Source organism: Perca flavescens, chromosome 8, assembly GCF_004354835.1.
Source record: "Perca flavescens isolate YP-PL-M2 chromosome 8, PFLA_1.0, whole genome shotgun sequence".
In the NCBI taxonomy this organism is placed as follows: domain Eukaryota; kingdom Metazoa; phylum Chordata; class Actinopteri; order Perciformes; family Percidae; genus Perca; species Perca flavescens.
The window spans coordinates 6,859,128-6,882,071 of NC_041338.1; the positions used below are offsets into that span (position 1 = coordinate 6,859,128).

General features: G+C 42.2%; 1 protein-coding gene across 1 annotated transcript; it reads left to right on the plus strand.

Moving 5' to 3' along the window:
• On the plus strand, positions 1-20,631 carry psme3ip1 (proteasome activator subunit 3 interacting protein 1). Its single transcript, XM_028584617.1, has 8 exons — positions 1-99; positions 2,331-2,467; positions 2,569-2,667; positions 8,677-8,798; positions 14,595-14,734; positions 15,501-15,580; positions 19,038-19,244; positions 19,952-20,631. Exons 2-8 carry the CDS (start codon positions 2,341-2,343, stop codon positions 19,954-19,956), a joined length of 780 nt encoding a protein of 259 aa, XP_028440418.1. The 5' UTR covers positions 1-99; positions 2,331-2,340; the 3' UTR covers positions 19,957-20,631.
• The last annotated feature ends 2,313 nt before the right edge of the window (positions 20,632-22,944 follow it).

The following is a 22,944-nucleotide window of genomic DNA, read 5'->3' on the forward strand; positions in this document are numbered from 1 at the left end:
ACTAAAGGCGCACGTTGAAAATAGCGACGGGATATTTTTACCGTGACACAAAACGTCATTGATTTGGAGCAGTTGTATTATATCGACTAGCCGAGCTTGGTAAGTTTAAGTGACACAGAAATTATTCAACATGATGTGGAACGGTCATAAGCTGAAACTCAATTGTGCTTGGTTTTGCAGCTGAAAGTATTGCTTTTCCAACATGACACGATGTTCGGCTACTGACAGCGGTAACAACAGCTTGCTTGAATGCTAATGAAGCTAACGCTAGCCATGGGTTGCAGCCACATAACGTTACTCTTATCTGCGTGTCCACTGCTTTTACCCCTCGAGCATCTAAACTACAGCAATAGGAAGTCAATGAGTCTGACTGCTGTACTGCAGATTGATTGCTGTTTTGTTTATACATTGTAAAATATAAATTGTATCATTAGCCGAATGTGTCCTCTGGCTTAAAAGGCTTAGCTACCTTTAGCGGCTAACGTTAATGTTGTTATCGTCGCCGTGAGTAAATCAACAGGGATACAGACGATAAACCTCGCCTCATTGCAAATCGGCTGTGCTGTCTTATGGTTTTCTTGAGCTGTCTTCGTGCACGAGAAGTTCTTTAAATTGCTATAATTTTAATTACTTGTGATGATTAAAGATGACCACAAGGTAGAGCCAAAACCTTACAGGTTGAGTTCAGATTAGTTCCTCTCTTTTAATACAGGTATTAAAAACATCAATTTCAAAAATCTTACACATGCTGTGGTTATCCAGTAGTTGTTGCGGTTTACATTTGTGGTCTTTTGGTCATGTAACTACAGCAACGTAAGTGTGTTTCCGCCTCGTAAAACAAAAAAGAAAATAACGTCTGTTTCCATGTAGTGTCAAAATGATCACCACAAGTTGGCCTACAAATCAAAACCTCGTGACCTATAGATATTTTTGATTGTTTATCTCATATGACTTGGTACATGTGACCAGCATGGTTCAACTTATGTAATTACACTCTTACACAAATGAATAAAAAATGTGAAGAATATAGGCCTGGTGGCAAATATCCAGATGCTAAAGTGCTCATATTATGCTTTTTTGGCTTAATTCCCTTTCCTTTATTGTGTTATATATCTTATTTATATGTAATAGGTTTACAAAATGAAAAAGATCAAAGTCCACCCCAAAGGGACTTACCATCTTCCAGAGAAAACACAGCTTCAAACAGCTCTATTGTAGTCCAGCCTTTACTTCCTTGACAAACATTCCTCACTTTGTAACACACGTTATAATGCTCGCCTAGCTGCTAGCGTGGCACGCCCTCATACTCTGCTTCTGACTGGCTAGTAGTCCTTACCTAGCTACTGCGCATGTGCGACTCCCAACAAAGATGGAACAGAAGTGTGATGCCTCACTCTGTAGCTAAAACGGAGAGCTCAACACACAGGGTGAAAAGAGGAGCTGCAGAAATGTGTAGTACAACAAAAATGTAGTGTTTTTTGAAAATTAATCCACGTAAACCTATTTTGATATAACCTCTAAATGCAATCATGAACCTGAAAATGAGCATAATATGAGCACTTTAAGTAAAAGGAAATAGTTTAGTGCTTTAGTGGTGCTATTGTGTTTTGATCACGCTCATTACAACAGATTAATTCATCACTGGGGCTTCTGTACCATTGGGCAAATTAATATTGGAGCAGTGAATATGGTAGTATGTCATTTCCCTTTTCATAGGGGCTTTGCACATGCATGTTGAAACTTTATTTGCTACATTTATTCAACAGATGCATCACTGAATTGCAACCTCAGGTGGTTTTGATCGGGTAATACTCGCAGAAGTATGTGCTGTACTCAACAGCAGTGGTTGTGAAGGGTTTTGCTCACAAGACCGAAACTGAGCATTAATGGTTTAGATTGATTTATTCCTTTGCTGGACTACATAGAAAAATAATAAATCAATTTAATTAAAAGATTGTCAGCGTGGGTCCCCTGAGAAAACCATTGAAAACAACTACTAGTGACTTCTAGTAGTCTAGTCCAGTCTTAAGTAAAAAACATAGGCTTACTTTTTTGGAGTGATACACTGCAGGGTTTCCCCCAGTGTTAAATTGCCCCCCCCACCAGGCCTAAGCCACTGGGAATATTTTTTTTTAATGTATCTTTAAGATGTATTTTTAAACAACAGTTTCAGTGGGTGGCTCTGTTGGAAACTTCACTAGTACTTCACAGTACTAGGTGTAGTCATATTTTCAAATCTCCAGTTAGCTTTTAGCACTGACTTAATTTAGGGCCCAATGGAATCTGCATTTAGCTTAAAATTCTCTATTTCACAATTGTGCTGTGTGTAGGTCAGTAGCAATGGAAGGGGCAGGGCCACCGGGCGTTGACCTCAGCAGGAAGTTTGTGTCGGAAGCTGAGCTTGATGAGATGAGGAAGAAGAGACAGGAGGAATGGGAGAAAGTGAGGAAACCTGACGACCCAGAGGGTAAGAAGAACACATTCACTTACTCACATAACCGAAACGTGCCCAACTTCTGAAATGCATACAGCTGTGCATACACCCACGTTTGTTTGTGTACTGCTCAGATGCGCCGGAGGAGGTGTATGACCCACGTTCCCTCTTTGAGCGATTGCAAGAGCAGAAAGACAAGAAACAAGAGGAGTATGAGGAGCAATTCAAATTCAGTGAGTCTTTGTCTCTCAGTTTCCCCTTGTTATATCTGTTATTAGGACTTTTACCTCCATTTGTTATATGGGTTTGAATTAACACTTTATATATAGCCAGTGGCAATGTGTTATAAAGATAAACAGTCATGCCAAGGATTTTTTTTTTTAGCAGTACCTTTTAGTGCTATCAAATGGTAAATAGTCCACTTCAGCACTTCATTTCAAATTTTCGTCTGCTCAGTTTTACAATAAAACTGCCGCACACCAGACCCGGCTCCAGACACAAATTCACGGATGGGCTTGCCATTATTTTTGGGGGGGCACAAATTAAATAAATCTCATCATGTAACATTATCTTAATTATCTTGCAAATGAGTATTGAATGAATGCATACAGGTCTACATGTTTAACAAATTTTATTTGGTATTGAAACAGCATTAATTTAGACTTAATTTTCACTGCGCAGTATGTACACTGAACATTCAACTATTGCGCACAACCACCATAGGCCTATACAACATATACAAATAGGGTTAATTGCGTTAGCCTAAATCATGGACAACATGGCATTACAGCAGAGTGACTTCATTTTCACTGCGCAGTATGTACACTGAACATACAATTATTGCGCACAACCACCATAGGCTTATACAGCATATACAAATAGGGTTAATTGCGTTAGCCTAAATCATGGACAACATGGCAATACAAATAAAAACAGGGAGAATAATGTAGACCTTGGCAATCATTAAGCATCTTAATCACAAGTATTAACGTTACATTTTTATTACATTTTGGGTGTTTTTTAGGCTGTTTGTTTTACTGTCTCTCAGCCTCTAACATGGACTACAGGGAGCCAGCATAAAATACAAGCTCACCGTTAGTAGAGTGGCAGGCGACGCTTTGCTGCAGAGTGAAATCTTCTCAAAAGGCTGTCCTTCCACTCCTCCCTGAATTTCTTTGTTAAGTCCTTTTCAAATGCCAACTTAATTAAATTGGCCTTTCTTCGATGAAGCATGCTGAGACGATGTTCTGTAAGAATGTTCTTTAGTGTGGAAAAAGAGTTCTCACAGAGTGCAGTGCTTGCACCAAAAGTCAAAGCGTGTTTCAGCGCTGTCATCACGCTCGGCATTGCTTCGAGAGGTTTGTGGAAGTGTTTTAGAACTTTTTTCATTGTCCATATACCCCCGTCAGGTGGGGATGAGACCTTCATTTGCTCAGTTAGGAACCGGCGAGCCACTGTATATTCCGACTCGACAATGGCTGTATTAGAAAGGTCCAGTAAAGGTTTCACCTTGGACACATCCAAAAAAGTAGAATCCTCCGGGTCGAGAGATTTGAGCGCATCCATTAGCACACAGTTGCGCTCCCCAAAACGCTCCTTCATTTCCCCACAAACTGCATCAATACAACTAAAATACAGCCTGCGCAGCTCGGTTTCGTTGTTGGGATCTTCACGTGTAATTCTTTCCTCAACTACATACATAGCAAAGGATGTGTTTGGTGTGCGCTGTCTCTTTGGTGCGGGCTCCTCTGTTGCATCCTTGCAACACTGAAAGAGTGCCATGAATTCTGTCTCAGAGCGCAGATTTTCAACACATGTACATGCTGAATTTACAAGTTGCAAACCTGTAAACAGATCCATGTCCTCTGCCTGTAGCATTGTGTTAGGGGGGGCGAGATATGACAAGATTTTGTGCGCCATCTCAGCGATGAATCTGAAACTTGGTTCAGACATGGCCTGCAGTAAACCTGTTGCTTCAACTCGCACGTCTTTGGGATAGGCTGTGGTGCTGTTGACTTCGCGCAAAAGGGTGGCAAGGTCATCAAATGATCTTAAAATAACAGAGACCGTGCCAAGATGACCAGTCCAGCGTTGATCTAAGAGTCTCTTCAGGGTCTGTCCCTTATAGAGAAGGGAGACTGTGGGTTTTCTGCAGAACTTGTAGAGCATGTTGCACATTGTGAAAAAATCCAAAAAGGCTTGCTCAGTTGCCAAAGCATGAATGACCACCAAATGAAGTTGATGATTGAAACAGTGGACATATGGTATGTCTCTGTGCAGTTTCTGTTGCAGAAGTTTCTGCACTCCTCCGTGTTGCCCGACATCAGGGGGCGCCCGTCATACACCTGACTGATGATTTTTTGGGGACTCAGTCCTGCTTGTGTTAATTCCTCAATAATTGTGTCAGTTAATGTAGCTGCATCCCCCTCGTCAGTCGTGGAAATGGTCAGAAGGCGCTCAGTTGGCTCGTACAGGTCATTGACAAAACGCACAATTATGGAAATATTTTCTGTTCCTGTAGAGTCTCTAGTTCCATCCACTTTTATAGTGTAAAATGACTCGCCAACCTCTTTCACAATCTGCTCTGTGACCATAGTACTCATAATGTCTATGATGTTGTTCTGAATATCATGGCTAGTGTATCTAGCGTTGTGTGGAATAGACTGTGCTATTCTGGCCAAGACAGGATCTTTCCTTAAAGTGTATTCAAACAAGGACAAAAATAGGCCACAGCCATCTCCAGACATACTATCAAAACCATCATTGTCCCCTCTAAAAGGTAGCTGGTTTACTGTAAGGAACTCAATGGCATCAATGATGGCTGACAGGTAGTATCTATTACGTTGCAACTGTTCTGTATTTACCAACGTAGCAATTTCTGTACCCGTCTGAACACGTCTCTCCTTATCTTTCCACATAGCTTCACAGAGCTGGTGTTCTTTTGATGATGCATGTTTGTTAAGTCCTTTCCCAGTCTCGACTGCATGCTTCCAATCGCAAAATCCACTCAGCGTAAAAGTCGAGTCTACAGCAGAGGAGGGTGCTCGGAACTTTCTGCATGGGTAGCAAAATGCAGCGTCTGCCTGGATGGAGTATTCCAGCCAGCCTCTGCTACCATACCAGCTGCTGTTGAAAGTTCTTTTTTTGCCTGAGAACAAGCGTGCAGGAAAAGTTTTCAAGACAATTTGATTTGGTTTCTCAACGCCAAGATCCCCTGGTTCTGCCGCTTGTGATGAAGACCCTTGCTTTGGGTTACAGTGTCGGCCAGCAGCACCGTGGCTAATGCTAGCTCCGGCAGTGACAACTTCAGAACTAACGTTACTCCCTGTACTTTCGCCAGCTTTGTCACTTTCTTCCACCAACCTTGGAGCTCGTTGTTTAACATTAAGGAAACGCCCAGTATATCCATAACCTAAATTATCTCTTTAGTTTACATTAAGTTACCTATTCTCTAATACAAATTCCTGATAGCTTCCTGACATGCAGGCTGCATGTCAATTTCCGTTTTAACTGCATCAGTTTTGACAAACCAATCAAATCCATTTACAATTATTTTAATTAAATTAAGAACAAACACCCTTTTATTTTTATCATGATTCATGTATATACAACACAATATATTTTTATTTATTATGGTATATATATGTTTAAAAAATGTTGTACAAAACAAAAGGTGTGATTGGTGACAGGCTCGTCAGTTAAAAAAGGGCTCGTCCGTCCAGGGCGGGCACAGCTGACTCTGGGGGCGGGCCCGGCCCCCTAAAGCCCGCCCATAACGCCGGGACTGCCGCACACTGTCTAACTTGTAAAAAATGTAATAGCTGCATGCTTAGTACTAGCCTGGGAACCAGACGAATCTGCCAAGTTCATGTTTCATTTGATCTGGCAGATACGTCTGGCCCCCCTCCCGTTCAGACAGATTTCCGGCCGACCTGGCCCCAAGCAGGCCAATCACAACCGTATATCTAACATGGAGTGGGTTTAAGACGATGACTGACAGAGGAGCATCCCCGTCCTTTAGATCTGTCCAGCGCAACCCACCAGACCCCCGAAACTCAGATCATTTAGGCGGTGCTGATCAAATATGACTCAAGATTTTGTTACTGTATTGCCTATTTCCCACCTCAACTGTTTTCAGAAACACGTCTCGTTGCAATGAATGGTTGTAGGTCTCTCTGATTGCGTCGAGACATTTTGGTCTGCGCCCCTTGGAAATCAAAGATGAACTGAATGTTTCTAGATTACTACGCATTTTCAAATTAGTCTGGCGGTTAGTAGCAATTAAACTGCAAAAAATAGCTGTAAAATGTAGGGCTGCATGATATAAGGAAAATATGCCATACCGTTGTTGAATAAAATTGCTTTCTAATCTGTGGGAAACACTGCTTTTTGATATTAATGAACGTCCGTTACATTCAAGCCATTGCCAATTGAGTTGCTTCAAAGCTAATTAACAATATCAGCTTCACACAACTCTCTCTGTATTTTTCAGTATGGCTATGTTCAGAAGATTGTGTTGTCCGGCGACTTTCGCCCGCAAAACTCAAGTGAAGATAATTACATCTTCTGAAGAGTCCACCATGTTTTTTTTTAATCCTCCATGTCCTCCTGGGTTACAAGTAATGGTGTGTTCTTTTTGTCTTGTAATCGCAACTAGTAGCTTGAGTGTGACGTCACATCCATGTCGAAAAACGAATAACCGCGGGTTGTTGCGTTCTTTTTGTCACACAATACTACGAGTCGGAGAAAAGATGGATTTTTGTAACATTTTTAGTAACATTTAGGATTCTATTCACCCAGTTATTGACATATTACACAAATATATTTCACAGTTTGATACATGAAAATTACGTTTTGCTTAACGTTAGGCTACTGCTCTGCTTTCTGCTCAAGACTCTGCTTAAAGCCATTGTTGTCATATAGCAACAATTTCAGCTGCACAAGCTACAAAATAACTAATTAGGCAGTATTTAACTCCTAATAAGACTGTAGCGACATGCCTATAGGTAGCAGTATACAGTGCTATGTGTACGACTTCTTCATTTGGTTACAACAAAGACAAAAGTGCTTAAAATTGTAGAAAACCACAATGTTTACTACGTGTGCTTTACAACGTAGCCATCTTTGAAAGTGAACTCAGGGTCCTCTGAGTTCAGACGACTTGACGAATCGTATATACGACCTCGGGGGCGTTCTTTTTGCAACTTCCGGTTCGTAACTCCGCAAAATGACTCGTAAATCGACTTCGGTGGACAAAAAGAATGCACCATAACTACGTGAAGGAGGGGTGGGGGCGGTGCGCAATCACGGAAGGCTTGTATCATGTGGCTGCGCCGAAAGTTTTGTTGTCATTACTTCGAATTCCTCATGGGGGCGACAGAAACTACGTACTATATCTTTAAAGGGATTACCTCCACACGGCTCTCACAGACCGTTTCCCAGCTCGTTAGATACCACTGCTTTGTCACAGCCCTCGGCATCAGATACTGATGCACAAGGCACCGCACCAACTATCAAAACAAAGAACGGAGAAAGTCAGATTACAACACACACAGAGGGAGTGTGACTCCATTCTCTGTTCAGTATGTCATTACTCCACTATTTATTTTAAATAGCAAATATTTTTTGTTACTGCAATATTAATGTTCTAAATGTCAAGTACAACCCCGTTAAACCAGTGGTTCCCAACCTTTTCTGCTTGTGACCTCATCAGAAAAAAACAGTGTCTGGTTGGGACCCCTTCTCACATTTTAGAGGGCTATGAGTTGTAGCATTTTCACCAAAAAAGATATTTCCCTTCTAAACTTCTGAGATGGTTTCATTGAAATCATTATTTAATTAGAGATTAGCCATTACAATACAAAAAAGCAAAATGTTTCAAAAAATGTCCCACCTCATTCATTTTCTCACAACCTACCATTTTTTGCAGACAATACTTCTGTGCTTTCACTTAAATAGGATAGTAATGGAGTATTTATATATTGTCTTACTGGTATTTTAATAATGAATGTATCAGATGGCAGATTTGCATATCCTGTCATTCCTTTATGTACTACTATTATTCATATCAACAGTAAATGTGTTACATCTGTTAAAAGTAAACATGCCTTATTGTCTTTAACCATGAAGGTCTATTAGTGTGGCTTTATAACAGTCTCTCATGGGTTGTTGTTTTTTTCTTCTGAAAATTGCCATCACTCGACTGCCATGTGTTGAGAGCATGTTTGTTTCCATGGTGACAGGGAACATGGTAAGGGGATTGGACGAGGATGAGAGCAGCTTCCTGGACGAGGTCTCCAGGCAACAGTGCCTGGTGGAGAAACAACGCAGGGATGAGGAGAAACAGGAACTGTTGGAATACAGAATATCCTTTTATCACATGTTGGTTTATATAAAACTGAACATTTGAATTAGCCAGTATCGCTCTGTGTTTATGTGCCTAAATATACTAATCGGTTATCCCCCATTTTAGTGAGCAGTTTTTCAGGTTTAAAATAAGCACTGAGATGTAGTTGAAGTCACTGCAGTTGCACTTTGTGCGTCTAGTTTATTTTGTTGTTTATGAAATGAGAATTGGAGACTAGTATCAAATACTTTAATAAGATGCATGCTGACACTTACTCACAATGTGTATGTTTTTTGAATGTTTGCATTATATCAAAACGAGTATCAATTCAGACGATTTTAATTCAAATGAAACATTCAAACTGCCTCCAGAGCAAGACAGTCAAGTTTCTTTCTAAGAAGAGGCATGCCTTCAAAGCTTTCTTAAACCTAATACAAATTTTATATCTAATGCTAAAATTAAAAGCTTAAGGCTAAATGTGTCATTCGTAATGCTTAGGAACGAATAGGGTCGTCATGGTTTTGATTTTAAATTAAAAAAAAAAAAAGATCAAAATAAGCTTTGTTTTTTAACAATTGAAATCGGAAGCAGGATCGGTGAGCCCCCCCAGTATTATTGCCTCTCTTTACCCCGCCTCCTTGCCCACGTCCGTACAAAAAAAAAAAGAAACAGACGTAGCTTACCGGCTGGTAGCTACATGGCAGCTAAATACACGGGTAACATTAGCTTACCCGTAGCCGGAATCGCAGATAACGGAGAAACAACAGAACTGAAAAATCCTCCTGCTTTTTTGCCTTCTCCCTGAGTAAGTTATGTAAAGAAATGAGGGTAAAGCATGTGGCATACGATGGTGCGTGTGTGCACCTCTATAAACGAATGGTGCATTCACTTGGACTTCAATAATTTAAACTAATGGTGCATTCAATTGCACTTCAATAATAAAAAAAAACTCAGACTGTTGTTGTAAATTACCCTTCTGCCATCCAGTGGCTCTTATTGTGGCATTGTGTCACTGCTGAAAAGCCCATGTTTAGCCACAAATTGTGACACTCCTAGTAACGAAAAAACATGAATGCTAATTAGGGCTGTCCCAAACGATTATTTTTTAAACGATTAATCCAGCGATTCTTTTTTCGATTAGTTGACTAATTATGATTCATTTTTCGATTAATCTAACAATACATTTTTCAGTTAGCGATTTATTTTCCTATTGCTCAATTATTAACAATTTACACAAAACAAATTTCAATAAGGTTCAAATCTCTATTTATTAAAATTGTTTAACACTGCACTGTTCAAGTAAAATTAATTTATAGTGCAACCTGAAGCCAGATGTAGGCTATCAATCCAACAAAAAAATAAAGTCACTTTCAGGAGGAATACAAAAATAAAAAACCTAACTTACTTACTTAACTTAGTAAACAGAGCAAGTGCAAAAAAAAAAAAAGCCTGTATTTGCTTTTTTAACAATAGTAGGTAAAATAATGAATACACTCTTGTTTAAAGGTCCGATGACATGATGCTCTTTTGATGCTTTTATATAGACCTTAGTGATCCCCTAATACTGTATCTGAAATCTCTTTCCCGAAATTCAGCCTTGGTGCAGAATAACAGCCACTAGAGCCAGTCCCACAATGAGCTTTCCTTAGTATATGCCATTTCTGTGTCTGTAGCTATTGAGGAGGAGGGGGGGGGGGGGGCCTTGACCAACTGCCACTTTGCTCATTTGAAAGCCATGATGTCTCTCTCACGGGTGGGCCAAATTCTCTGGACGGGCAAAGTAGAGAAAGGGGTTTCCAGATCGGCCCATCTGAGCTTTCATTTTCTCAAAGACAGAGCAGGATACCCAGGGCTCGGTTTACACCAATCACCATTTCTAGCCACTGGGGGACCATAGGCAGGCTGGGGGAACGCATATTAATGTTAAAAAACCTCAAAGTGAAATTTTCATGCCATGGGACCTTTAACATCCAAGCTCTTCTCCATTTAATCTTACAGTAAAAAAGTGCAATTTTAGCAACATATGAAATCAGATGTATCAAATAAATCCAACAATAAAACAAATTAACATTTCAAGTCACTTTCAGGAGGAATACACAAAAGAATATAGTAAACAGAGCAAGTGCAAAAAGAGTAACCTGTATTTGCTTTTTTTATGAATAAGCTCTAGTTTAACATCCAAGCTCTTCTCCCTTTAATCTTACATTAAAAACTTTCCACTTTCAGGAGGAATACAAAAATAAAAAACTTGAAAATAAAAGTGCAATTTATCTCTCTCCTTTCTACCTCCCTCTATCTCTCTTAGGCAGTGTGTTTCCATGTGTGTATGTTGAAGCGACGGTTAGGCATTGCTGTGGAGAAATGTGATCATGTCTACAATGCCCTGCAGTTGGGCTTGCTATTTTATTTGACACAATGTTCCCAGCAGCTGAAAAGAGCCGTTCGGATGGAGTGGACGTCGCAGGCACAGACAAGTAGGCTTTGGCCAGAGCAGCCAGGTTGGGGAACCGTACTGCATTTCCCTTCCACCATTGAAGGGGGCTATTCTCTCTTAAAATGGAGTTTTCTCCAAAATATAAGAGCACCTCATTGCTCACTACTTCACGGTCTCTTTCTTCTTCCTGGCCAACATCTTCCTCATTGCTGTGCTCCTCGGAATCTGACCCTAACAAAGTGTCCAGCACAGACCTGGAGCTCTCCTTTGGTTGGGACCTGGCTGAGTGCAAGAGTCTGAATTCGGACTTGCACTTTTAGGATATCATCTGCTGACAGGAACTTCAGTTTGCGAAAAGCTTTGCTTTTTTTATGAATAAAAGCAGCAGCAATTATACAGACATTTTGCCCTTTAGCAGTGGAGGTAGAACAGGGATAGTAACATAAGCCTGGCCACTCAGGAACACAGTGGCCTGCTCAAAAGGCTTGAGCACTTGCTCCAGTTCCTCCAACAGAGTCCATTGGTCACTTCTGAGGTCAAGGTAGTGTTTACTGGATCTGACAGGGCTGCGGCCACTGGCCATCACTGCTCTAACAGGCAACTCACCATATAGTAAGAGCTGTTCCATCTTACTGCTACATCTTGAATGAGTTTGTGCTCAGGTGTGCCCCACTGTTTCTGCTTTTGCTTCAGCTTGCTGCTTGCCAGCTCACTCTTCTTGAAATGCTGTACAAGGCACCTTGCAGCCCCAAAGGTCCTGTTAATCATGGCATCACTCTTCAGTGCGTGGTTCACCACCAACTGGATAGTATGGCCAGCACACTGATGGGAGGCAACTCCATGCCTCTCCTCCAGGATCCTTAGAGCTGTCACAACATTGGCAGCGTTGTCATGGACGATAGCCAGCACATTTGTCACTGAATAAGAAATCGAACTTCTCTGCCACCATTTCCATCCAGGAAGCAATATTTTCTGCTATGTGGCGCTCCTCAAATGGCATTGTAGTTAGGCTGTATGAGGTCAGCTCCCAACTATTATTGATGAAGTGGCATGCATCTGTAGTGAGTGTGAGTTTTGTTTTTAAATTTTTTAGTTCAGTTTTCACTTTCTCCATGATAGCCACATATTTCTTTTCCATCAAGTATATAACAAGTATTTGACACACTGCCTATTTTGCTGGTTTTCCCACTTACAAAGCATGTAGAAGTCTGTAATTTTTATCATAGGTACGTTGTGCCCGACATATTAACTGGAATTATGAGCCCAAGCCCGATTTTAAAACAGACACTTTTTTAATACGTGGGCCGTTATAAAGGACTTGTGAGATATCTGAAACAATCTGGCCTGGTTGCGCAATTATTGAAGACAGATGGGGGAGACACAATTTTAGCACAGTTTACCTCACAATCAAGTCAGTGCAGGACATATACCCAGAGCTACGGGAGAAGCTGGAGAGGCATAGTTTTCTCCCCACCCAATTAGGCTAATAAAGTAATGATTTAAAAAAAACACAAATGCTTGATCAAGGGCCCGGCCCGAGGATAGTAGGGGGAAATATCGGCCTGACCCGGCCCATGGGTCAAGTTTGGGCTCGGCCAGAGAATCTAAACTCTACTAGGGAGGGAAAGGGACAAAAAGGTGAGCAGAATTTACGGTGTTTGGCTGCTGTTATCCTGACTCAGGGATCCCGGGTGTCTCCTCTTCAGGTCTTGCATTGCCGTCGTGCTAGTGTGAAACGCATTTTACAAAGTCTACAGACTACCACGTTGTTGTTGGCATTATGAATAAAATGCTCCCACGCTTTAGAAGACCATGTGCAAGCCTTTTTCTCAACGTGTTGTTGAACTTGCGAGGAATCCATACTTGCGCTGTTTCTGGAGGCAGCCATGTTGTTTTTAGATTTCTACGTGTGACGCATTTACATCGACAAATCGTCACAGCCCTAATGCAAATTAGGCACGATTACTTTGCCAGGGGCTGAGATTTTTGGTTTACAAAAAACCTTCCAGCCCGTATGCTATTTTGAAACAAAAAATTCTCGCTGCCTAATGAAACATCCAAAGTCTTTAATACTCAAGCTGAGGAAGTAGCAGGTTCTGAAATGAACTTTTTTTTTTATTTTCGTCTGCCACTCGGAAATAAACTCTGCCACTTTTGAAGTCTGCGCTGAATGAAGGAATAACATTTTGACATAATTTAAGGTAAACAATGTTGTCAGCTGACATATACAGCAATCAGCTCTTCTGCAATAGGCTGATATCGACCAATATATCGGCCTGGCTGATTTCTCAGTCTAGCTCTTCCAGCTAGCGATTGTAGGAAGATGTCCTTTCCGTTCTTAATCCTGCTTACTAAGCTCTGATTGGCTGACTTTCTCCAACTGGAGAAAGCAGCTATTAGTGGGCGCAATCGCTGTACAAATCTTAGGTGTGGGCAGCGGGTCAGAGGTCTGGAACCAGCCTGTTTTGTTTTTGCCAAATAGCATCTGCATCATATCGATGCATTACATAACCTCAAATTTTAGCCGATGAAAGAAGCACAAAAACATTGTATATATGTATGCATGTATTTAGGACGGACCATCTAATTCATAAACCGAACTCCTGTAATCCATAGATCCTCTGCCTTACATCACAGTGTAAATACTACACCATATGGAACTCTTTTATATACACTTTTAAATACATGTCCAGTAGTTTTGCTTGTTGGTTGTTGCTCTCTGTGCTCTTCATCTGCTCCTCTCTGCCACACTCTCTTTGTCTTTGCCGACAGACAGGTTGCTGACAGACAGGTTTGTGTGCAGATGAAGAAGAGAATGGGTTGTCGTGGAAACTGTATCATAGGCTGGTAACTACAGTGACCGTTTTAAAGCAATTGCTGTGAACAAAAAGTACACGCACGCACACAGGTGCAGACCTTAGTTAACCCAGTGAAAACTCATGACTGCTCGTATGAACCTCACGCACAGTATACTTAATGCTCCTCTTTGTATCCGTGGTTTCCCGTCCATCTGTCCCTTTTTGTCTTGTGCTTTATCTTTGTGTGTTTCTCAGTCCAGTTTTCTCCGTCTCTGCTTGTTGACCCCGATTCCATGTCTCCTGAGCTCTGTCCGTCTCTTGGACTTCTTTTAGGCTTTATATCTGTGTCAACTCTCTCTGCTTCGCTGCATTAGTGCGTTTTTAGCCTCTCAGAACTGTGTCACTTTTTCTAGCACACTGATGGAGAGATGTAATGGAGTTTGTAATGGGAGGACAGAACGTACCTTGTTGATTGGACTGCTGCTGACTAGGTCGTGCATTTCTACTTGCCCATGAGCCCCACTGTTTGTTCCCTCTCCAAGGCTCCAATATGGTTTATTCACCTTAACTCGGTACTGTCACAGCGCTCTAGTGAAGCAAGTGTCCACGGAAAGCCGCAAAGAGCCGGAAAAGAAGGTGGCTGCTAAACAACCGGGGGCGGAGCAAAGGACCAGCCACCTGTCTCAGGCCCATCTATTGGCTGGAGCAGTCAAGAGACGCAGGTAGGCACACAGATACACATCCTTTAAAGCTGCATCACCTGATTTTGTTTTGGCTCAGGACATGCTATGAATACATCGCTGACCTTTTTAAAGTTAATATGAAACTTGTTAGAAAGCGCTTGCCTATTTCCTCATATAGTAGACACAGAACAACATTATCATTCATTTGAAGTTGTTTGTGTCCGTCTTACGAGTTAAGGTCAAATATGTACTCTTCTTTTAGTTGTTTTAATCTTCGCCAACTCCTGAGGGAAATATATTTCTCTTTAGCTGCTAAATGCTTCACTATGTTCACCAGCTAGTCGGGGTTGTACCAGAAGCGTTGCTTTATCAGAGCTCTTTCGCAGGAAACTACTACCTGTTAAGGAAATGTTGCGCATGAGAGTGAATTGAGTCGTAAAAATTGTTAACCCAAAAAGTATTTACGAAGCTTTCAGCTCTATCCCCAAGTCCACCTGCTGAAAGCTTGAGGAATTGCTAAGTAAATGAACCTTGAGTTTACAATCTTCTCACAATACTGTATGTGTGTCAAGACTGAACCTACAAGTTAAGTTGTGTGTCACAAAACCAAAACCAATGAGCTGAAAGACGCTAAAATGCTCCGTAGAGCTGAACGGAACTGCAGAGTCGGGTGAGTAAACTCTGTGGGTTTGTCACTGCTGCTGACCCCGTTCACATTGCACTCAGTCATTTGACCCATTGTTGGCATGAAAATCTTGATTAGAGCCACTTTGAATCTTCAAAATATCTTTGTTCTCTTACCCAGTTCCTCCCAGTCATCAGACAGCAGTAAGAAGCAGAGGTTAACAACAACAGCAACGACAGGAAACGGAGACAGACACACAGGTGGGCTGCAACCTGGGGCCGATATATCAGGAGGAATGTCTGTGTGAAGACGGACAGAAATTGAGTACTGTACCTCCTTGACAATTCCTGGAATTGCTAAATGATAGACCTATCCGACCAAAAAAAAAAAAAAACACGTACACAGCTCATGCAATGCTGATGCTTGTGAAGGAATGACACATAGATTGCATACAAGGAGTGTGCGTTTTTCTTCTACATGCAGAGCTGGAATTACTTTTATAATTGGACAGGATGACTGACCTTTGCAAAGCGGAAGCGGTCCGCCTCATAATGGAAACCTAAGATAGTCGCACCAAGGCCACCCTAAACCTGAGTCTACAGAAAAGCTCAGGGCTAGCTTGAGCTTGTGTTAATTACATGTTACATTAAAGGGTTCATGGTCAAACCGAGCCCATGGTTGACTTCTTTACATCACTGAGTGTCTCTTGCTTTAGTTCAATCCTGATTGTGGTCTTAACTGTTCACTCTACAGGGTAGTTGTTACCTGGTTAAGCTATATATTAGCCAAGGTGTGGTGTCTGTTTGCCAATAAGCAAAGCAAGACTATTTGTAGCTAATTACATTTTGCATGCATGAGGCTGCATTTGCAAACCTAAATTCTTCTAGTTTCTAAAAATAGTCTTTGTACAAGTTGTGATTTGAAAAAGCTTACACTACATCAGTTCAAAAATGGTTTAAAATATTTCAGAAGGGACTTAGCTCGGTTACGCATTGGTTGGTGTGATATTATATCCATCGGCTTATGCAAATTTACGAATCCCACTATGGCCACCCGAAGCCCCGCCCTACGAAGTAGCCCGATTGGTTGGGGTTGCGGAACAGCTCAGTGCTCCGCCGTCCTCTGGACCAACAGACCCCGTTGCTCTGGACGGAGACCAGTGAAGGCTATTAGAAACACTTTTCCGGTGATCTCTTGCTTTACTGCGCAGCCTCCAACTGACAGAGACAACGTAAATGTGACGTGAGCAACGTGTCTGAAAGTTGTAAGTCTTCTGGTAGCTGTGCCAAGGGAAATCTCAATCATTCCCAATCTTATAGAGACCGAGAGTGTAGGTATATGTAAGGAGATAACCTAAGCACAGGCTAATTATTGCTAACTAACATGCTAGTTAACATTAGTAATTAAACCTAAACAGCTAATGTAAGTCTGAACTGCCTGCGAGCTTCTCCTATACTATGCGGTAATTCCTCTACTGTGCGACAGTAAGTCACTTGGTTATGACACAATCGTTAGCCTATTTTTACAAAAACTAATGGAGCCTTTTATACATTGTCGTGTTTCTTTAGAAATAAACAACGGACAAATAGAGTCTTTAAACGCTTCAGATCTAAAGTTATTCACAGTCAAGTGACGTAAAAAAAAAAATGGCGGTCAGTGGAATGCTATCAAGAGGTGATCGCTTTGTAGCAACAAAATGGCGCCATCGGAGGTTCGCGTTCTGAAGCGAAGCTTACCCCCTTGGTCAATACCCACCAGGTCCGGATTTGTTGCGGAACGGCTGCGGCCATGACTGACCGCTGAAGTCACGAGGACCCACGAGATCTCGCGAATTCACGTAGAATAGAACCACAAAAACAAACAACAGTTTGTTTCCATCCAGAGGTGTAGAGGGTCAACAGCTCTGTGCTGTGTTTTCAAGGTGTAGTGCAGGGAAATATGATCCGCCGTGAGCACGGCGTATTTTATTTTGAAAATGAACCGGATGTTTTATTTTGTTTCTGTGTTCGACTTCCTGTCCCGCACAATCTGAATTGCTGCAGAGCTCTCCAGCGGAGGGCTGCGGACCGCCGGAGCTGGGATGCGGTCGGAACGCAGTCAGTGGAAATACACCTATTGACCCCGCCGTCCGTTCCGCAGCGGTTCCGCAACCGGTGGAAATTAGCAGTTAGGCATTGACATCGAGTTGTTAAGCCGATTGGTCAGGGGATAGGACCTGTACCAATGGGGTTACGTTACCTTGCGTAAGCATGGACGCCTGGCCAATAAATGCTATTGAAGGGTGGGACTGACGGCGCAGATAACAAAATGAAGGAGGGCTGTGGTACTTGAGTCCGGACCGTAGACAATTAAAGGTCCGGACTCGAGACAAGTTTAGACAGCTAGCTAAAGCTACGCCGATGTTTTGCCAACGTTAGCGCAACAGTGTTAGCCTAGCCTATTAGGTAAATATTACGACTGCCTTCGGAGTTTACTATATCTGCGTCCACGTTGCCAACATAGAACGTGTGGCGTTAGTGCTCCTTTTGTACATAACTTTATTTAATGAAATATTAAGCTTTGCTCCTCTGAGATGGGTGGGTTTTTGTTACGTTACATACAAAGCTAACTGGCTATAGTTAACCTACATTAGCTAGCGGACATTAGCTAACGTTGCCGAGACAGTGGCAGTAGAGCTTCGGCGAGCTAACCAAGACAGTGTTATCGCCCTCTCGCCCACAATCAACCTCTGCTGCGAAAAACAATCAACCTGCAGTGATGTTTTGAAACTAACATATCGTACCTTTTCCCAGAAACCATATCATAAAGGTACACTCAGGAGTAACCCTGCTGCTAACACGGGCTATTACATTAGCCTAAAATGATAATTATAGCCATACATATATATCACAGTAACACTGCAAAATTAAAGACCAACAAACAGATCCAACTAAAATCATGTTTTATTGAGTCAGCAGTTATATACAAACAATAAGGAAAGCTTAAAGGAATACGTCACCGGAATGCATGTCGAAATTCTAGCAGCGATGTTTCCCCATTGGAATGAATGGCAACAGAGCTATAGCTAGCTTCTCATAACGAGAGCTCACCAGCTCACAAAAAATTATTAAATTGTAATCGGTCAAAAACGTTAGCTTTGTAAGACCATAGAGTATGTGTTATATAAATGCCATGACGAAATGAAGGGACTAAGACAATGTGCACTGAGACAAAAATGCGTTTGCATTATCGGACCAGCTCACCAATCTGGCTTTCTGCCCCTGGTATGCGCACGCACCCTGTAATGTTTGTAAACAGGAAACCCGTCTATTCTTTCTCCTCACTCAGTATTAGCCTTCTTAAAATGTGTCCCCCAAACAAAAAATGTGGAATTCAACATAACAAATTTAGACCGACATAGAGCTGGAACACACTGATATCGATACCTGCCTGATCGTGCACCTGGTCATTCATACCGGACGCGTATTTCTACGTGCCGGTCACAAAGCGATCCTTCTCCTCTCGGCTCTCTCTCTCTCTTCGATATAGGAAGAGACAGGATGAGTGGGGAAATGTGTGTGTGTGTGTGTGCGTGCGCAGTAAAAAACATGTATACCATATATTTAATTTTTCTTGGTTACATAATTCAGAGTTTCCTACTCTCCAATCTGAAATAGTCTTATACAGGGATGTCTGCATGTACACGCTCTGAATCTCACAGTGTGTTGTGCTCTTCAGAACAGGAGCATGGAGCAGGAGGAGAAGCAGTGGGAGCTGAAGATCAACAAACGGTCCCCGGCCTTACGGCCAAGGCCCCCTCGGCTGCCCTGGGCTCCGGTCAAGGCGTGTTACATCTGCCGTCAGCGGCCGTGTGCGTCGGCGTTTTACCAGGACTCTGGGTTTATTCCGGCAGCAGCGACTCTGACAGCAGTTCGGACAGCGAAGGTAGCGTGGACGCAATCATGTTGCCGTACCCCCGGCACAGTAGGGCCTACAGATAGACATCGCGTACACACACGCACGCACGCACACACACACACACACACACACACACACACACACACACACACACACACACACACACACACACACACACACAATATACAAAAATGCACTAAGTGAGTCCTTGCACACGTGTACGGACATTCACATTAAACCTTTTTACATGTGCGTAGACAAGCGCACTCTCTGAGTCTGAGATTACGTGATTAAGTGAAGTTAGCATGCCTTCAAATGGCTAGCAAACAGAAAAGGTATCCTCACACAGGATACACACACAGATTTAAACACACACACACACACACACACACACACACACTCTGATATAGATGTACACACACAAGATGGAGCCAACAGGAGTGTACCTAAAAAGCACACAAGTTTAGTAGTTGCTATCATCATAAAGCATAACACTGGCAACACACACACACACACCTACACACCTACACACCTAGCAAACATTTTCAGTATTCCTGTTGTTTTCACAGCCTGTTGCTCTTTGTCATCAGACAAAGTTCAGCCGAGTAATATATAATCTTAAAAACCAGTAACATTGAGACCAATTTAAACTTTGCTCTGAACTAAATCTGTGTATCTATTTGTGATTTTTGCTATTGTGGCACCCTTCCTTCCCTCAATCACATCTCATGCAGTTTAAGCCGAGCAACCAATCCCGCACTGCCTACCCCGATGACATCCTTCCCCCCCCCCCTACACCCAACCCTACTCCCACCCAAGGCACAGTGACTGCAAGCTGTGCTGTTGGCTGAGGGAACAGTGGTTGACAGCTGTGGAGCAAGGAAGAGACTGCTTTAGACTGTGTGAAATGATTTGCACCTTTTAGCTAGCAGCAGCAGAGGACAGAGAGCCGGGGCAGGACACACTTCGCTCTCCGTTTAGTTTAAATGCAAAGCGTGAGTTGGTTTAAAAAATGTTTTTATCAGTGTGATGTAATGTGTTTTGTCATCAGTTTGTTTTAAGGTTTTGGTCAAAGTCTGAGCAGAGAGAAATAAAGAGCCTCCCTTGTACTGTGTGTGTGTGTGTGGGGAACTTTTTTGTTAACATCGGGGACTTTTTATGGATTTGAAATATGATTTTGCATTAAATCAGCCTGTTTTTGTCTCCCTTCCTTAGGTCAAAGGTTCTCTTGTGTTAATGTCTGTATTTCACCACCCATCACATGTATGGTGTGTGGATATAGATTATGAATAAAAGGTAAACATATCCAGTATTTCACAAGACAAATGCTAAACTTGTAAAATTGTCAGAAATCCTTATCCCTATCCTTCAGATTTAAAATATTGTAATAAATAAATAATAATACTTGGTATAACCACGAGTGGTTCTGCATGCACGTGGTGAAACTTTTGGTTTTTAGAATAGACTAAAAGGAATACTTGACTGATTTAGCATTACACTCCTGTAACATTGTCAGACTCATGATGGACTATAATAAAGCCTACAGTTCCGACCAAAATATAAAGCTTTTATGGATCACCGCAATTTTGTGGATGTGTGTGTTTTCATTACATGTGCATAGAGAAAATTTGAGAAAAATGAAGACTCCGTACAAAAAAATACAGGTATGAAAGATGAAATCGTAAAAAGCTGCTTCTGCTTTCACTCGTAATAAAGACCGGGAAGGCTCTGCCAGGTTGCTGGGGGTTAAAAGATCTGAAGATGTGGTTTAGAGCCAGACCTAGATGGGCCATAAAATGAAATGTGTAAAATTGGACTAGATCAAAACTAATTTGGGTAATTGGATTCTGAGATGTATTCCGTCCTCATTAACAGCTTGGCAGGAGAACTTTGCATCAGAAGCAGAGCTTAGTAAGCCGATAGAAAACCAGCGTGACAGTCGAGGTGAGATGATATCAAAATATACTGAACTCCTGTCGGCGTCTTTAAACAACCATAAGCAGTGCAATGTTTGCAATTTTCTTCGGTAGGAAACACGATCGTGTAGGAGTGTGTTGCTCAAGGTAGCCCAAAGTGCCTCAAAGCCTTGGTAGACAGAGTGATAATGCGAGTGGGAGATAATGTTAGCTTTTGTTCATGGCCAGTAGCAAGCATTTGTTTGTCTGAGGACAGTTCACTGACGTCATTAAGAAAGCCGTGGGTTTCTTGGTTTAACCGACCGATGAAGCTCAGTATCATGGTGAAGCTGTGAAAAGATGTTGCTATGACAATAAGTCATATAATAGGTGTCCTGGGTCCCAGACCCAGCGAGGGCTCCGTTTTGGTTTTGGCCGTTACAGCAGGCACGGCGCCAGAATTCCAGTTTTGGACGGGCCAGACCAATTGTGGGTGGGCCTTAAATTAAAAACGTTATCAAATCACTGACATGACCAGCTATTTTAAATTGTTTTTGAAAAACTAAACATTTAGACAATTTTAGCACAAATTATGAGATTATTTGCCGATTTTTAATAATTCTTCACCAAATTATAATATATTAATTAATGTTTTTTGAAGAAAAGTTTTGGGTGGACCTGTTGAAAAGTGGGTGGTCCTAGGCCCGTCGGGCCCACCCATAACGCCGTGGCTACGTTACACTAGTAGACCCACATACATACATACACTGGGCTTTGCTCCTACATGTTTCCTGATACCAAAATATACTAGACCTAAGGATGTGTATCTGAAGGTCCTCCCATTTCGCAACATGGCGTCATAAACATACACGTCCTCTTTCTTAAGCCAAGTGGCGTTTTATATGTACGCATTTTGAGCCATCCGCGTGCTTTCTACGCTCTATACAGCGGACGTAAACAACGGTCTCCTGGGTGAAAGTCCTGAGTTTTACCGATCCAACACCTCGACCAACGTCCCTACGCGGATTTTCGCCGTTTCATACTACTCGCTACGGCGTAAATTCACTCAATCGCAAGGTAATGCAAGTCAATGGAGGCGAAACGGCGTTGATAAACACGCTAAAAAGCGAGTATGTGTCTTTATAACACGCCAACAATGGCATACGAATTGGCGTGTCATACATGCGCCATTTCATGAGATCAGTCTGCATTTCAGATTCTTTGTACAGTCAACATCCTTCTGCCTATCACTCCAGGAGAGTGGTTCACATCTATAGACCTCAGGGACGCCTACTTCTAATTTCGTATTCACCCAGAACACAAAGTCTCTCCGCTTTGCCTTTTAAGGTCGAGCATATCAGGTAGTTGCTATCCTACTGTTAGGCCTGTCCCTTGCTTCTTGCATTTTCACAAGATGCATGACGGCAGCCTCAACATCACCAGGTCTGAGGGGAGTAAAGATGTACCCCTTCCTCAACGACTGGCTTGTCTGCGCCTCCTCATCTAACACAGCAGACCACCTTCAGCGGCACGTCTCTGGATTCCGTCTCAATGCGGCGCACCCGACTGTGGAGCGGGTCGAGAGGATTCAGGGCCCTCTGGTAGTGCAGGAGATTTGGGATCGGTACGGGGAATCCCAGGTAGGTACCTATTCCCTTCAGAGTTCACAACTTATGGTCCCTTGTAGGGATGTCACGATACCAGGCAATTTGGGATGGTCGTTGTGGCGTGCTGCTCTTATATCCACAGAGACACAGGACATGTGACATTTCCTTCAGTTTATTAACCTGAGTGTGGACATAGACACAACTTTATAAAATGAATAGCAACAC